The following is an 18,070-nucleotide window of genomic DNA, read 5'->3' as shown; positions in this document are numbered from 1 at the left end:
TGGTTCACTGATATTTCACCTATAAAACCGACATGATTGACAATCGACATCATGGATAAGTGCACCAATATCACGAAAAAAGTAATTCTTCAAACGTTTCTTTTATGAGAAATGAAACAAACCTTTTTAAGATACCATGTGCATATAACATTGTGACAAAGTTATTTTCACATCGATAATTTCGATACTGCCTGATCTAATCTCCAAATACGCTATAGTATACATTCTCAAGCGGTTAGCATTCATCGTACTTGACTGCTATTCTTCTTCTTTTCGCGGGATTCGCGAGGAACGTATGTATTTTTCCGCCAGTCGCTTCTCTTTTCAACAAAAGAGCAAAAGAACAATCGGGATCGAGAAGACGCGGCCTGAAAGGAGAAAGAGAGAGATACGGAGTGGAAGACGTGGGAGGATGCAAATGTTAATAGCCTTGAGTCGATTCCGTCGCAAGTAGGATAGGTGCATAGGTGAATTCGCACGTTCGCATACGGACGCGTATGATTCATTCACGCTCCATGTTCAAACCCGTTAACTCGGACTGTGGGCAATAAATAACTTTCCGCGACAGAGAACGCGGGCCAGCTCGACGTGGAATAAATAAAGGCATAAATAATACTAGAGCTTCGTAGGAATCAAAATATTGACCAACGTGTCCGTACAATTTTATACTATGTCGCGTAAATTAGAAAAATCGACGACAAAAATTAAAAAAAAAAAAAGTACCCAAGCTAATTGAGAAGTTACTGATCGCCAGGCATGGGCAAGATTCTTATACAAATTTCGTGGAAGGAATAAATGAAGCTTTTTGGTGCCCTATTCGTTCAATGAAAATTAGTCATCCGTTACTTCCGTGATCACAAGATTCTGCTTAGGTTAAATAAAATAGGATAATGAGAGAAAAATTCTGTTCTAAATAATTCCATTGCCTTAGAAATAGTTACGGATTTTCCTTTCTTGGAAAAATACATACGAAAGGTATGGAACCATTTCTTTTAGATGATGATAGAGAAATCACCTATTTTTCCCAAAAAAAAAAGAAAAGCTGTCGATGGCTCATTGGGTGACAATTTGTGTTCATGTTAAGGTGTATGATTTTCGACTAAGACTCACTGCATGTTTACGTTACGGAAGAAAGTGCGAAATAGTGAAATCAGCTGAAAAACGGTCAGAGTGGGTAGAGGAAACTGTGAGTGTGAATGACATAAAACTTTTACTTTTCTACTTCGGTAACTCATTGGTAACCAGGCATCGACTATCACGTGTCGTAGATAACACCAAGGTTTCGAGAAATGGCGGGGACAACTACAGGACAGTCATGGAACAGATTTTTGTGACACTTACGGGCTCACTCACTTTAATATAGACTATAGCTCGCGTTATTTGGCAATTACTAATACATACATAGATACAGGCACCATCGATTAAGTTTTAATCCATGGAGTTCTCAAATATTTTCTATTCTCGTCGCTCTAATTGCCCCAACGAGTCCAAACAACTCACTTTGATGATCCGAAAGTTTAATAATTATTATGTTATAAATTTTTAAACGTAAAGAATCATTATAATTACAAGGGAAAAAATTCTTCTAATTGAAAAACTATTTAGCTATTCTACTTATGCTTCTACAACACTCCAAAACAATCAAATCTCGAATTCCTTCGTTTTTACTATTTTAATATTCTTTGACAAACACTTTTGCTCTCACAAATGCTTAATAGACACTGATTGATTCGTTCGAATCAAAGTAATTTGTTAATCGAGCGTCCACTTACTTCTGTTTCTCAACAATTGGTTCTTTTCCATTAAATACAATTTACATGTACAAAAATGAAACACTTTTCCCGATTTTTAATAGTATTTTCAATAGTACTATTTTGATTAACTTTCATTGACAACTATTACTTTTGTCTTAGACTGTACACGAATGAAAAATTTCTTTAAAAATAAACTTCGTGCAATATTTCGATTTGAAGTGGTCGAGCAAAATAACAATTCAATGAGATAATAATCCACGGTGAAAAGAAGTCGAAAGGAAAAAGTCACGGAGAAAGTCCCCCGCGGAGTATGATCTAAGTCGATCGTTAGATCACGACGCGATATAGTTGCGAATAAAATGTAGGCAGCCTGATGTAAGCAACAGGTGGGCGTTTCTATTTCGCGACTGCTCTCCCGTTTCAACGCGAGATCGTCCTTCTCTCGCTTTCCCGCCAATTTTTCTGGCCATTTTCGCGAAACAAAGTTCCACGCCTAATGGCACGAATTTGTCGTGATTCGCGACTGTTAAATTTGTTATTAATCAACCTATTATATCCTTGTTACACGAATAAAGAAAGTACAGGTACAGGTACATTTGATAAAAACAATATGGCGGCTACCTTTGAACCTCAATTTTAGTTAAAATCATACTTCGTGCCTGCTAAGTTCAATATTAATTACCGTATTGTATCTTTGTTATATCAATATTTTTGCATCCAATGAGTACTTCACGTAATAAATTTATATGTAGTGCAATGAGAATTAAAAAAATTGAATTTTTTTATATTTGTAAATATCTTCAGAGTTGACATCTATTTTTAATACAGACTAAAGTGCAGAAGTTAAAACAAGTAGTTTATTTTCTTAATACTACATAGATTCAAACAATAAACTTTATTACAACTTGTGTATTTGCAAAACAAAAACACTTGTTATTTATATACATACGATACTGACTCCAAAATAAATAGAAAACAAGCAAGGATCGAGAAATACACACTTTTAGAACCTGTGTTTCTTAACCCTTTGCACTCTGAGATTTTTGTTTGTTTGAAACCTAAATTTTATTCATTTATTTCGTTCATTCACAGTTTTTGTTTTGCTATAAATATAGTTTGAACTATGTTGTGGTGGGCTGATTGCTTTTGAGACTTTTTATAATTTGCTAGACTGTTTCTAAAATAGATTTATATCGTCTACATCGATCAAAGACGCGTATAGTTTATTGCAAAGAAAGTTGCCTATCGTTTACAAAGACACGAGACTGTCTCCAAAGGTATATTCTCAACATCCACGTGGAAGAAAGATACCTATATTTAACGCAGATCTCAAAGGACACTTCCTACAATTTACAGAGGCACGAGAGTGCCTCCATAGTAAATTCCCATCATCCTTAATGTGCGTCTCGAAGAAGACTTCCTTCCATTTGCATGGGCTCGACATTTTCTCTGAAGAAGATTTTCATTATCTGCGTGGATCAGAGACAGCTAACACTAGATTCGTGGATATTAATTGCACATATTTTTATCGAAACCTGTTACGTTGACGATTTCATTAAAATACAGTTTTTCTTTTAATTGGAATACATGTATTCATGAGTTCTGTATAATATTTATGAGTTCTGTAACGTTAAATATGGAATCTGAAACCCATCAAATTGAGTTCAAACTGTTATTTTAATTTCTTAAAATTTGAAAAAGATCCATCGATCAATTTTTGAGACATCGTAACAGCTGTTCAAAATAATAGATTGCAGGAAACATGCGATAACTGAAGTAATATTAAAGATAAAAATGACTAATAGGAACAATTTTTAAATTCTTACTGATTAAAATTCTTTAATTTAAAGATCACCAATTATCGATGTCCTGGATTGAGAATACCCCCTTAATGCACGTTGCAGACAATTTTTTTTATCATTTGCAAAGGTACACGATTATCTCTGATGCAGATTCTGATAATCATCAGAGATAGTCGGTAGGACTCTATTTATTGGAACTAATGTTATGTAGCTAGTTTACCGAGCTCTTATTAGGTATAGGAACTAATGAACAATAGTAGAATGGATAGTGAGGTGCGAACCATCTAGTTATCCGCACCTGTTCAAATAAATGGAGTTCTACTTTCTATAATCAAAGCACGAGTTCATCTCTGAAGTAGATTTTCAACATCAGTGGAGCTCAAAGACACTTGTTTTTATATCACGTTTTCAAGAAAAATTCATACAATTTGCAGGTGTCGAGCGATTGCTACTAAAACACAGTTGCATCATTACCATTAGCCAACATCTATTCTAAACACACGTTATAAAGACAATTTTTTACCATTTACAGAGAAATACGACTCTAATCTAAAGTTTCTAACTACACAATATACTTTCTTTTGCTCATAGAAAAGGGAGGAAAAATTATTTTCATGAAGAAGACACTTATTTTTAACGAATGTCTAAAAGAGAATCATTTTCTTTCACAAAACGATTATACCCCATGTAGGTTACCCCATTACATTCAATAACCTAATCAAGAGTTCAATACAAGCATAAAACATAAGTGCTACATGCTATCCTTAATAGAAAGAAAGCCTCAATTGTCAAAACAAAAGAAAAATTCTGATACATTTAACGAACCATCAAGACATCACGATCAATGAATAAACTCTAGCAATCATAGCTACTTGATTATTAAAACGTGTTATAAAAATAAAAATAAGTAACTGGACTGTTCAAAGAATCACTGAAAGCGTCACAGTGCTGTCAGAAAAAAAACTAAAGTCTATTTAATGAAAAACATCGAAGCTCGTGAATGAATTTGTAAAGGCGAATCTCTCAATCAACGACATGTGAGGCAAGTTGTTAAATATGGAGGTGGATCAATTATGTTGCGGGGAAGTAAGACATTGGCTGGAATCAGTTCATTGCACCGTATAGAAAGTGTTATAAAGCGTATACGTACAAAGATATTACGAAGCACAGTCTGCTATAAACTATAGAGAATATACAGCACGCAGAAGGTATAATTTAAGGTAAAATTTAACAAAATTGCGTAAAATTTTGTGTAATTTATTAAAAATATTAACTTTTTCGAACACGATCGAGATCTCGAATATAATTTTCCTATTTTAGAATAACCGATCCGAATCCTATTGAAAATTTGAAAACATTATAGAAAAACGTATGCACGTCGCTTTCGATTCTCCGTCACCGATCGATTGTTGAACCGTATTCCAGAGTTCAAGAACAATGGAATTAAATTTCGCCAGACTATTGTCAACGTTTAATAGAAAGTATGCCAAGGCATATTAACTCTGTTTTGCGTTTGAAAGGTCAACGCACAAGCTGTTAATACGTTAATACAAATTTAAGCACTTGTTATTTCGAACACGTTGCCACCCGAGTTAGTTTCAAACAATTATTCAACACCACTAGCGATAAGTTAGCTATTTTTATTCGCTAAGTGTTTACGATAATACATAATCCTTAACGAACGTCTCGAAGAAAAATTCTTATCGTTTACAGAACATCGAGACTACTTCCAAAGTACATTTTTATCGTATAATTGTTCAGGGACATGCACGCGTAGAAGAAAGTTCCCTGACGTTTGTAGAAACATGACACTGTATTTATGGTGGATATTAAACATCCACGTGGATTAGATACCTATTAGTAATTCAATATAACCCCCCCGTGTCATCAATTCATATATACATTATCTATATAGTAGCAGATTAATTTTCAATTTTGAAATGTTCGATGCATGAATTTGTGTATGAATTTTGCTTTAACATTCGATCGAATGTGCTGCGCTTAGACTCGACGCAGACGAGCGATTGTTTTTACGCTCGATCGTTCGTTATTCCTTGTTTTCCCGATTAAAATTACCAAAGGCAGATGTATAATCGTGTATCACTTTCGGTAGTAATTACTCGGTTACTCGACAGATTTATAACAGTCTAATCGTCGTTTTAAAACACAGAAAATTAATATTGAATAATTCCCTATACAAAACTATCTATGGCCTTCTCGAGGTCCCTGAATCACAGGTTAAGAAACACTTGCACTATAGCACACCCTGATTCACCTATTCTCAATACGCGTCTCAAAGAAAACGTTTTACCATTTCTACGAACGTTTCCTTGAAAGTAGATTCTGCCCGTCAGCAGATTCGTTCTTAGCATACGACTGAAAATAAACTTCCTATCGTTTCCAAACACTCCGAGACTGTCTCTGAAGTACATTCCCATTATCCAAATACGACGCTTATTCTTAACACGCGTCTCGGAACGTCTTACCGTTTACAAAGACACAGAATTTCCTCGAAAGTGTATTCTACTCAGTCATCGGGCCTATTCTTAGGATACGTCACGTAGAAAAATTCCTACCATTTACGTAGACGTGGTGCTGCCTCCAGAGATGCTGGTACTGGCTCCAACGCGAGCTCGTGCTGTCGTCGTGAATAGGCGGAAGTGGTGCGTGCACCTGATGGCCGTGCGAGGTGGGCGGTAACGGGGGAGGCGGTGGTTGTTGGGGTTGTTGTTGCAGCGCAGGCGCGACCACTATGTGAGGATGGGGAGTCTGCTGCACCGGTTGCTGATGCTGCTGCTGATGATGCGCCGGGTGCAGCGTGACTGGTACCGGCGGTGGTGCCAATTGCTGGTACTCCATAGCGCAACTCATCGGTTTCTTTCACGCGCGCATTTAAGTCCTTTTTTTTTCGAACGTCTCTACGCGCGAATACGCGATCGTCGCAGATGGTAAACGGACAGGCTACGCCACCGAGGCCCAGCGGTTACCGGCGTTTATTTGCCTCCGCATCTGCGCGTAATTTTATCCGATTCGAGCGCCGGTCGTCATTCGCGCAGTCCTTTTTGCGTTGTCACTGGACGTACACTTGTCCGCGACGCGAGAGTCACCGGAAAGAGAGGGAGAGAACGAAAGAGGATCGACGGAGAACGTTGGCGGCTTCGACATACGAGTCGCAAGGAATCCTTCAATTAGAATTTTCATGAATCCGAAAGTGAACCCGAGTTGTTCCTGAAAATAATTCTGGTTTCGGTGCAGAGCCACGTGGTCGTGATCCGACTACCCTCCGCGGCGCGTAACGACGGATCGCGAACCGGACCCTCCTCCTTTCCCCTCTCTCCCTTCCTCCCTCGCGACCACGTACGCGAACTGTCACTGTACGAAACTCGTTCACGGAGAGTACCCTTGTCCTCTGCGTGATCCGCGAAGCGGCACCGCACGAAAGCAACAAACACTACCGGTGGGTAGCACAGGACGTGGACGCGCGCGTCCTCCCCGCGGTGGATCCCGTGGTCGTTTCGATGCGTCCTGGCAACAGGAGGGAGAGCCGACGAGGCGCCCACACGGAAGGAGAGCAACACGGTGTCGTCGTCGTGTGTCGACTGTCAAAATCAGCGACCGTCGGCGTCTATCCGTCGTCGGTGTTCGCCCATTGGGCCGTCACCGTTGCCGGAAGCGGTGCTCCTATTGGCTCCCTGGCCGCGTTCCTAACGGTGGGGGAGAGACGATGACGCGCCTCGACGTCGTCCTGGGACCGGGTTCCGACCAGATGAGATAGCACGAGGAAGGGCAGAAAGGGAAACAGCCGGGAGGGATAGGGGAGTCCGAGAGAAAGACGCTCCAAGGGGTTGACCAGGAGAGGGGAGCCGAGGGGGGTTTCGTTAGACGGGGGGAGGGAGACACCGATAGAGGCAAGCAGACGGAAAAAAAGAGAGGGAAAGAGAGGGGAAAGAGCTGTGCGTGCCTCGAACCTGCGGCGTCCGGAAAGACACTGAGTAGCCGCGAACGTCGACTCCGTTCCACTCGAGGATTACGTCTCGCTCTCTTCCCTCACTCTCTGTCGCTCCCTCGCCGGTGGCTTTCCCCCTCACCCCCCACCCACTCGATGTTTCTCCTCCGTAGATACTTGCACGCATGTACGGGCTCCCTCCACCGCCGCGACGCTCGGTCTCTCTCGCCTTCGCCAAACATCCGCTTTTACCCGCCCCCACCTCCCACCCGGCGTCCAGGGATCCCCTCTTTCGAGTGTTCGCGCGCGCAACGTATCTACAAGATTCTATCACTTCTGCGCTTCCTACGCCAGACCTTAGTCTTTCTTCGTTCCACCTCGATCACTATGTATATACATATTTATATATCTCTCTCTTTCTTTCTGACTACACGGATACTTTCCTCGCGTAACACCCCCGTGTGCACTTTCCACAGTTTTTAACGCTCCTACGCCGCGGGAGATCCGCGCGCGCTTTTCCTTCGTCGCGAGGAACGCGCGCACCGTTTTCGTCGCGGACCAATCAACGACCATTTCGCGGATGCAAAAGGGCTTCCGCGTTCGGGGACGGGGAAACCCCCGACTGCCCGGGAGCTTCACCCGCGCTCGAAGCGCGCCGGGGAACTGCGTTTCGCGCGTTCGAACGTCGAAGTCCAAGGATGAGGAACCTGCTGCCCCGAAGGCCGCACGCGACCTTTCTAGGTGTTCGGCACGGTTTTTTTCGTACATTTCGTAATTGCAACATAAAGCAATGCGTAACGACAGTTTATCTATTAACTTCTATGCTTGAATTTAGTAAAATTATCTTCTTTCAGCGCCGGCGAGCTGATATACAGCGATGAGAAAAGGTGTAAGCACGCGACGCGATGTTTCTTCGTTGAATAATGAGATACGAAGAACCAAGTTTTAGAATAGAGTATTTTATGTAAGATAAAATATTTTATTCCTGGTTTCTTTGTACATGTAGTGTATAATTAGGCGAAACACGTATGCTATACCACGGTTTATTACATGGAAGCCAAGTTATTTCAGTATACAGGGTATTCGGTCCTAGGTAAAAATTTTAATGAGATTCTAGAGGCCAAAATAAAACAAAAATCAAGAATACCAATTTGTTTATTGAGGCTTCTTTAAAAAGTTAATAACAAAATTATTGTTAAAAATTATTAATAAAATTTGTCCATCTACACGAATTTTCTGTCTCGAGAGTACCTAAAATCTGGTGGGTAATTTTTCCAGAATGATTTGAAACTTTTCATTTTCGTCGAAAAATTTAGGCCCCTACCCCCTGTTGATTTTTCTTAAAAATTTGTTTTTGTTTTTTAATAAACTTGTTTGACGCTGTACGGAAAAGTTGTTTAGTGCTTTTTTGTAGGTATCCATGAGCTCTACTTCCCCCCAAAATTTCAATGCAATATATTCACTATTGTAGGAGTTATGATCGTTTGAATATTAGACCATTTTTATGGGGGTTTTCTCACTTTACGGGGTTAAGGAACAACTTTTTGAATATCCTTAGAATTTCTACATGTTCTTGATTAAAATACGCGTTGTTTGCATTTTTAAACATTAAAATCGTCCAATCCGTTCAGGAGTTATGATGTTTTAAAGAAACGCATGACATTTTAGGGGAATCGTTCGTTCATGGTCAGACATACTTTCAGTCAGGAATTTTTTTCTCGAAACTGCGTAGGATTTCGGGGGTATGTCTGTTCACCAAAAATGATTGTAATTGACCCCTGCAACCGGAAATAATTTTTCCAAAATGATTTGCAATTTTTAATTTTGCCGAAAAATGTAGGCACCTATTCGAATTTTTTTCTCGAAAATGCGTAGGATTTCGAGGGTATGTCTGTTCACCAAAAATGATTCTAATTTACCCCCGCAACCGGAAATAATTTTTCCAAAATGATTTGCAATTTTTAATTTTGCCGAAAAATGTAGGCACCTATTCGAATTTTTTTCTCGAAAATGCGTAGGATTTCAAGGGTACGTCTGTTCACCAAAAATGATTGTAATTGATCCCCGCAACCAAAAATAATTTTTCCAGATCGATTTGAAATTTTTTAATTTCGCCAAAAATGTAGGCACCTATTCGAATTTTTTTCTCAATAATGCGTAGGATTTCGAGGGTATGTCCGTTCACCAAAAATGATTCTAATTTACCCCTGCAACCGGAAATAATTTTTCCAAAATGATTTGAAACTTTTCAATTTCGCCGAAAAGTTATCCAGTCATAATGAAACTTCAAACGTTAATAACTTTTAAACAAAGCCTCAATCAACGAATTTGTAATTTGATTTTCGTCTTATTTTGGTCTCTAGAATCTCAGAAGTATATTTTATCAATAATATCTATGAAATGAGAACTTTGTAGAGGGTTGCCCCAGCCCCAAAATATTACTCGTAGCTTGCTTTTATCTCTTATATTTTTCCGTATTAAGTGTATTATATAGATTCTTAAAAATGTATATTTCCCATAAATGCATGAATATCCGCAGCCCGGTAATAAATTACGCCAACGATGACTGCAAGCAAAAGTTTTCTCTTTCTATGAATCGTTCGTGGATGGAGACAGTAACGTATCAAAGTGAAAAAGAAATTGGAACGCGCGGTTGACGTTAGATCGAGAGAACCTCCGCACGCAGCCTGTCCCCGTTTTCTACGTCAGATCGACCCACTTCCTGGTGCGTGGTTCGATCGTGACCGATCCATGAAATTAACGGTAACGAACCGGCTGTGTTCGCCGGGTAAAATCGAAAGTGGCGAAATGCCACGACGTCGAGCCTCGATAGAGGGGGGCCAGAGGATCGTTTCATAGCGGTCCGAGTGGGGCACAGAGAGAGAGTTCCTCGTTGTTCCCGAAGAAAGGTTCTAACTACGTTGATCCGCTGCCTTCTGTATGCATCGATCGTTCGATAGCAACGCTTCTTCCAAGACTCTTAAACGATCGTTCACGTCGAGATATAGAACGCCTCAATTTTTTATTTTCTTTTCAATTCGAGGCAACAATAATATCCAATTACACGACGTTACACGACGCTCCAAACGAACATTGGAGATAGAAAGTGGTACGATCTATTTTCATCGCTAGCCACTGGTGAGAATTAACTACGTTAGATCCGAGATTATGGTCCCGGAGGATATTTTAACGATTGCTTTTCGTTTCCGCCACGGTCAAGAGAATTTTATTTACGATTAATACAATTTCAAACTAGCTTTTAATGATTTTGGTTTAAGGATGATCGTTATCGGATTCTAATTACGAATAAAATTTACCCGACTCCGTTACTGGGTCCGTTGCTTTTTTGTACCGATAGTTCGATTGTATATACATCCTGGAACGGGGGAATAATTACACTCCATTGCCCCTTTCTTGCTAAAACACACACTACGTATACGTGTTCGTCTATAGAAAAGATGTTACGTTTATTTTCGTCAGCGAAAATTACATCGTTCCATTGTTTTCTTTCAGAAATAAAATCGCTGATTTCAATCGCTTAAACGAAATAGGGAATCACGTTTGATTACATGAATGACAATGAATTTAAATATCAGAGAAAATTTATGGAATGAAAAAAGTTGGTAATAGTTTGTCATATTTCTATTTTTTAATAAATTGATCATCTTTGTACTATATATATAAAAATTATCAATTAAACAGTCGTAAAAGATTTATGTTTACAACTATTGGTATATAGGTATTGAAATTTAAATGTAATTAATGTAGAAAAATGAAATTATATTATTGTCTACATTTTGTTTCATACGTTAATATTATGTCGGTATTAAATAAACTTTTTCTGTATTTGATTTAACATTCAAAGATATTTTTGATACACTATTAAAAAAAGTAAGAACAGAGTCAGGAAAAACACAGAAATACATTTTTGTTTGTCTTATCTTTTAGTATCTCGTAAAGTATTGGTAAGTATTGTGTCGTACTCGTCTCTATTAATTTTTAGTTGTATCAACTATGTTAAATTTTTGGGTACACCATGGTCGTAATCAGGCACGTACGATTACGAAATTTTGGGCGAGTCACATGTGTCAGCGCCAGTGAAGGTGATACATTCTTGGCTCTCTCTGACTAGCTACGATTTCACGGCGACATGGAGCCATAATACAAACGATATTCACGTCTGGACAAGTACTATGTGCTCAATATATGACAAGAAATAGATCAAAAGATTGTTGCATCATAGTTGCCAGTCACGCTGTCTTTATTTCTCATTACCAACACATTATCGCACAAATGAAACAAAATTCAAATCTTGCGTGAATGTCAGAGCGCTCTTTGTAACAAAAACACCAGAAAAAACGACGTCTGTCCAAAGAATGTTTGATATCATGAGTTGTATAAAATTGAGAGAGCTGATTAGATGGAAGGTTCGCGAAATATGAAATAAACAAGGTCTTAACACTCCAAAATCTCCCACTCATGCTTATTATCAAAGGAACCCATCCCAATACAAACACTGCAACGCAACAATTACAACAATTACTCTTCGCTGAAAAATACAAGCTGGAATCACAACTTAAAGAGAACCTCATCCAACAAAAAGCTACGCAACCTACTTGGATTCATCAAAGAAACAAAATTAATTGACAGAATATAAGAAAAAACCATCAAATAAAAAAAAAGGTCTTAAAGTCCTTTGTTATAGATCGTTAAATTCTTATAGAAATTTCGTGCAAGGTCCAAATATTCTTTGCACTTTGAGAAGAGGCCGCCAATACGCGGGACTTGTAAGAGTTCCCGTTTCGTTTTCATTTGCACCGACGACCTTTCTCTCCGTCGTTCCATCGTTGGTCGTACGGAGAAAGGGGGGAAAAAAGCAACGGAGGAGGGCAAGATAGCCACGTTAATTCTGGTGGAAGAGGCATAAAGCTCTGAATCACCGGTGAACCGGTCCCCGTAGCGTGAACACGATGCCTGTTTTGCGAACGCGGAAACCACGAGGAGCCCAGCAGCCTCGCGCGGGTCACGGAAGGATTTCTTTCTCCTTCTCCTCCTCTTTTACATCTTTTTCCCCCCCGCATCGTCCACCTTTTTGTTCCCCCTTTTGCACACGCAGAACTAACCGCCGCCCTTTTCGTGGCACTTTTCTCTTCAGCCAACTTGCAGACGATCCTCTTCGAAGATCATTGTCAAATACTGCATTTGGTCGTAAGAGAGAGAGGTAATTATTTTTTCACGCGTGCAATCAGTTCTTTTATTCGTTAACAGTCTGTGCAAACTTTCTTTACGTTTTCGTTTCTTTTCGCGTCACCTTGCTTGTTTATGGTTGTTAGGACAACGTTTATTATCGAATCGACTCGAGGCAAAATCTCTATTAATTTCTGGATAAGTTTCTATTATTCAAACTGAGGTCGAACGTAGCTTTAGTTATCCGTGTGTTTTCCGTTCTGTGCAGGTCACTGGCATGTATTTTGCTTTTATTTGCATACTCGATTCATTTCAAAATAATCAATTCTTAGTAATAAACGTAATAATAATCTTTGTTGATGCCTTGAGAACTGGGGGAGGGATATTTACCAAGTTCGCTGATTGATAATTGCCAGAGAAATTATAAGAAGGGATTGATGATTACTGACAACCAATAGAAACAGAAACAAAGTAAAAAAAACAAGTTCTTCTAAAACTACACACATCAAACGCTCTAAATCCGTGTATTTTAAGTCCCAAAAGGAGTAGGACTTATTCCACAATCATATAAATTATTTTATATTAAGAATGCTCTTTCCCAATCGATTCGAATAAACAAGGTTCCACTGTCTTTTGTTTTATAGTAGTGAATGATAAAAGAAAATGTTCCGTGCTTCAAGATACTCTTATGAAGGGACTAACAACAATTTTATCAAACTTTCAAAGGGCAGTGTTAACCGTAACAACGCGTGTTGCTAGAAGTTGACAAGGCGTTTGCTTTTGCCACCATTCGCGGAGATCTCGATGCCAGCGAAGACGCTTTCGTTTCCCGGGTAAAGGTTAAGCTGTTGCTACAGTCTAACGATGGTGCATGAAATGGGAATCGAGACAACCTGTTGATCGTGCAGCTTCCTTTCACTCCCTGCATCATGAGCCAGACTCGAGAGAAAGAAGCGGCAAATCGGTCAACTGATTTACTACGACACGGTTTCGATATTTCATAATCGACAACCTCGAGGATGCGAATTACGCTTTGTTCGTCGACTCTACCGCTGTAGAAACAATTTTACGCGCGATACCACAAGTTACCTCGTCATTAAATCGTTCTGACCATCGATTAAATAAAATCTCAGATCGACGAATTTATATAATACTGTTACAAATGAAAGGATCGTCTTTAAACTTTTAATTTGAACTTTTATTTTGCAAACTTGTATATTTTACTGATTCGAATAATCTTCGACTTCGATACATCTCTTCTTTACCAATTATACATCATGCAGTGTGTACGATTAAAAGTCCTTTCCATTTATTATGGAAAAGTAGAGGATTTTAATTATTTTATTTGCGGTTACAGCGAATGTTAATATTTATGTATTCATCGAGGCTGTCTAACTCGGGCAAAAGTAACGTGGAACTAGTCTAACTAGTCGGAAGAAAGCGGTTCCATTTCGGCGCGTTCCGCTTTTCGTGACCGACTTGAAAATTTTAGGGAGGCCCTTACGAGGAGGAAAGCGAGGGATAAATGGGACGAAGTCAGCAAACCAATTCCGGAATCGCGGGTAGGGGAAACAGCTGGGCGCATTTCACTAGAAGGAGAAAGTGACCCACCGAAAGTCGTTTTCACGTCTGGCCCGGTCCTCCACGGACAATTCTACTGACGCGAATCTCGCTTCGTAGCGACCAGACTAATCCAATGACATATTCCATCGAGAGAAAATACCACCTCGAAGACCGAGAAAAGATATTTCTTTTCTTACTACACAGAATCTTTACAAATGAAAGTGCAATTTCTGTAATTGTGCAATTTTTGGACAAGTTCTACTTCCAGTTGGACGCACAGAGTGTTCTGCATTTTTTCATACACACTTCAGCAATACTTAGACTAAAATATTGGATAACAAAAAATCTATAAATGTTTTTTTTTAGGAACTTGTAACAAAAATATGTGTTGGATATAAATACAATACAAAACTGAAACGACTAATGTTAAGTAGGCTTAATAGGTTATTGTACCTGTGGATGTATAAAAGAATTTACTCTTAACGAATTAAAGAACTCATTTCAGATCGTACCAATGTAAAATTGATCAATTTAATTCGACGAAGAGCAGTCGGCCTATCATTGCAAATAAATAACAATTTTTAATAAAAAACGTTAAGTTTAGGTTTATGTTTTTGAATCTAATCGACCTGCCTCCATCTAAATGATGTTACATCTCGTCGACAAAGAATACGACTTTCCTTCGCGACCATTTCTGTTCGACAGTTCCGCAGCTGACGACCAGATGCTGCAAGTGTCGGGAAACATTTATGTTACAGATACAAAACAAGCCTGTGTGTTTTACCGACACCTGACAATTAAAGATCATCGCCGGCGAAACGACCTACCCGAGCATATGTCGCTGGTTCACCTAACGAAACGTTAGCAAAACGCGAACAACGATCAAACGATCGAATGTAGATCGTGTACGCTGTGCATACTCATCAAAGTCAGAAACACTTACGTTGTTTATATTTTCTTGCAGTTATATTACAATTCAGGTACTGGGTATATCGTCTTCATTTTTGTCGAAGTTTACATTTTCGTTATAATTGTATGAAAATTCATAAAATCTTAAATCGTTTACATTTTAATCAAAATTGTTATCTAATTAGAAACTAAGAAACTAGACGTTCATTTTGATTAAAGTTATAGCAAAATTGATTTTCAAAAGTGGGAAAAACGTGTCAATATGTTAGATGAAAAATAATTGAAAATATTCGAGCAACGATCTAGATAAAGATTTACTCGAAATCATTTGAATAATCCCTAACAAATAGCTATAATCTATTTTATCGACCGGTATATAATATAAAATATATTATAAAAATAAAATAAATATATTATAAAATTAATTTTATCGTATCTATATTATACAAAAATGTCAACGTGTACATTTTACTAATACTGATTATAATCTATTCACACATCTGTTCGAAACCTAAACACAATATTTGAGTATTGATAGATATTAGATATTCATCGTTACTGTTTGGATTTAACAATAAATTCAAGAAATAGAGCCTTGAAATTTTCATCGTGTTTCTTCTAATTTAACTAATTATACGTAATATATCTAAAGAGAATCTAAAAAGGACTGCACAACCAATAAAATGAATATTCTTTGATAACTCGTAATCGAATCAATAATCACGTATGAATCATCGTTTAGATTAAGTTGAAATTGAAATTACTTGAAATCATCTTTAAAAACAAACGACAAAGAATGTTAGTCTCCCGAAATCGAAGCTACCTCCTAATAAATAGATGTAGTTTGCACCAGATGTTCGAAGCTTTCGACGAAAGCGATTCCTGTCAACACGAATTCCACAAACAGCCTGCTTTCACTTTATATTTTCGCGTATCTTATTTTAAACTCGTTAAGAAGAAACCCGCCTTTTTGTGTGTCGTCTTTTAACTTCCTTAGGAGGAAGTGAACTTCTTAACCCAATTCTCTCTTTTAAATATCACATTCTCTTTTCCTGGGGATATTAAACACGATTTTTCTCGCTGCCCGGCGGTCTTTCAATGAAACATAAACGCCACAAATAATTGCTCTTTTCTTGCATTCAATAAACGTGTTTCGTGTTTCGTGTTTCGTGTTTCTGGTGTCTTTCGATCTTCGATCAGTCGTTAACAAAATTTATGGTTGAAATCACATCATTTGTCTCAAAAACAAAGTTATATTGGGTGATTAAACTGGAACAAGGTGTAGCCCTTTTGTCCCTCAATGAAAGCTACCCCTCAATATCATTTTTTGATATAATGGTTTAAATAAATGCAACATGTTCTTGCACATAGCTTGTAAATAGAAACATACATTTTTCGACATGTTTTATGTTAAGAAATTACAATATTGCAGTTCATGCTGCATCAACCGTTCGATGCATCAAAAGTGAATCACGTTTTCAACTATAAATATTCATCTCAGAAAAAAAAGTGTATAACACTTTTTTGTTCCCTTTTTCGAGATCTATACCTCGGTATAATCATTTCCTCGATACAAGGCTTTGAACGTGCTGACTTTTAACGTAATTTACGCAATTTTTACGCGCCTAAAAGACAGCGTTTCTCAAACAGTACGATTCTTGACTTTCCAATACCGTGAATAAAAATTTCAAGATCTACCACCCACCGCGATCGCCTACGTATTTCCACTCTCATTTTCTCGATTCACTCGTGATCTTATCGAACACGTCCAACCTTGCAGGAGGGTTGCAGCTCGTTATACGGTTCATATAACATCGTAGGTGGATAGCCACCGCCTGTCGATAATTGATCCCCCCGGTATCCGTTTTCAATAATCATAACCAGCCCGGGAAAAGCGGACAACGTTTATTGTTAACGTTCTTTTTAACGATGGGGACGGTAGAGCCGGGCGCGCAATTACCATTTCTCGCTATCGATTCAATTGCGCAATCGGGCACGAAAAATAGTTTCAGGCGCTTCGTGGCGCGATAAGTGGGCTAACGATTACGTAATAAATTTATTCATCCTCGCTGTCCTTCCCGCGACGACGACGCGATCTTTCCTCTTGGTCTAGCCGGTGTGATTGATTATAATTATAAGCCTCTCGAACCCGAGCTAACGAGTTTACCTCGGGTGCGTAACGAGACTGGCCATTACGTGGCCACGATTACGTGGAAAAATTAATTGATTGTTTCTCTTCGACGCACGTACGCGACACGCGCGCTAATGAGGTCCCTTTTCTCGACCTTTCCTGTCGCAAAAATGGGCCAGCAACGTGCCTCCCCGGGCTAGTTAGCTCTCGATCGCGCTTCAGTATGCCAATTATATGACAAACGAACGAACTATCCGCGATTGTTCCCCGTTATCGCGATCGAACGACCGGAGTCGACTGCCTCGATATTTGCGCGAAAGATAGCTACGATAAGTGTCGCGTTTCGAAATTATGAATAGCTACGATTGACTCGTGTCGTTGAAAATTTCGATTTCCATGCTTTCGAGAAACCCGTAAATACGATCGATTAGAAAACGACACCTTGATTGATCTTGGAATTATTTTAAGTTTGAGCTCTGAGAGCTAGGCAATCCTGTTTGAACACTGTTGCTATTCTTTTCTAGCTTTGCACGTTCTTAGTCCAACTATCGTGAGACGGTCGACTGGAACATATCATTTATGGCTAAATTACCCTGATAGAACTGTTTATAGATATAAAATTTTCTTGTTATTATTAGAACATAAAAATGAAGAGACACTGAAGGAGCAAAATGTAGGAGTTGGGGGGAAAGTTGCGAAAAATGTTTGCATATAATAAAGTAAATAAATTCCTGAATAAAATATTATAATATACACGTGGCCCTTACAATATTATTTT

At 38.7% G+C, this 18,070-nt stretch overlaps 1 protein-coding gene across 5 annotated transcripts in view; it reads right to left on the bottom strand.

Moving 5' to 3' along the window:
- LOC122399338 (thyrotroph embryonic factor-like) overlaps positions 1–18,070 on the bottom strand; it is a 106,110-nt gene that overhangs the window by 69,474 nt on the left and 18,566 nt on the right. For 2 of the 5 annotated variants that reach the window (XM_043399958.1, XM_043399959.1), the window contains exon 1: positions 6,133–7,563. The exons of 1 other annotated variant lie outside the window; for it this stretch is intronic. In XM_043399958.1, coding sequence (XP_043255893.1) covers positions 6,133–6,427 — 295 coding nt within the window. In that variant the 5' untranslated portion in view covers positions 6,428–7,563. Of the gene's footprint in view, positions 1–6,132; positions 7,569–18,070 lie in introns of those variants that run through there. 2 more of the 5 variants (XM_043399957.1, XM_043399960.1) reach the window with 2 other exon arrangements.

This window comes from Colletes gigas, unplaced genomic scaffold (assembly GCF_013123115.1).
Source record: "Colletes gigas isolate AHSC1104 unplaced genomic scaffold, ASM1312311v1 Colletes_gigas_Sc00013, whole genome shotgun sequence".
NCBI classification, from domain to species: Eukaryota; Metazoa; Arthropoda; class Insecta; order Hymenoptera; family Colletidae; genus Colletes; species Colletes gigas.
This window is presented reverse-complemented; position numbering and strand designations above follow the sequence as displayed.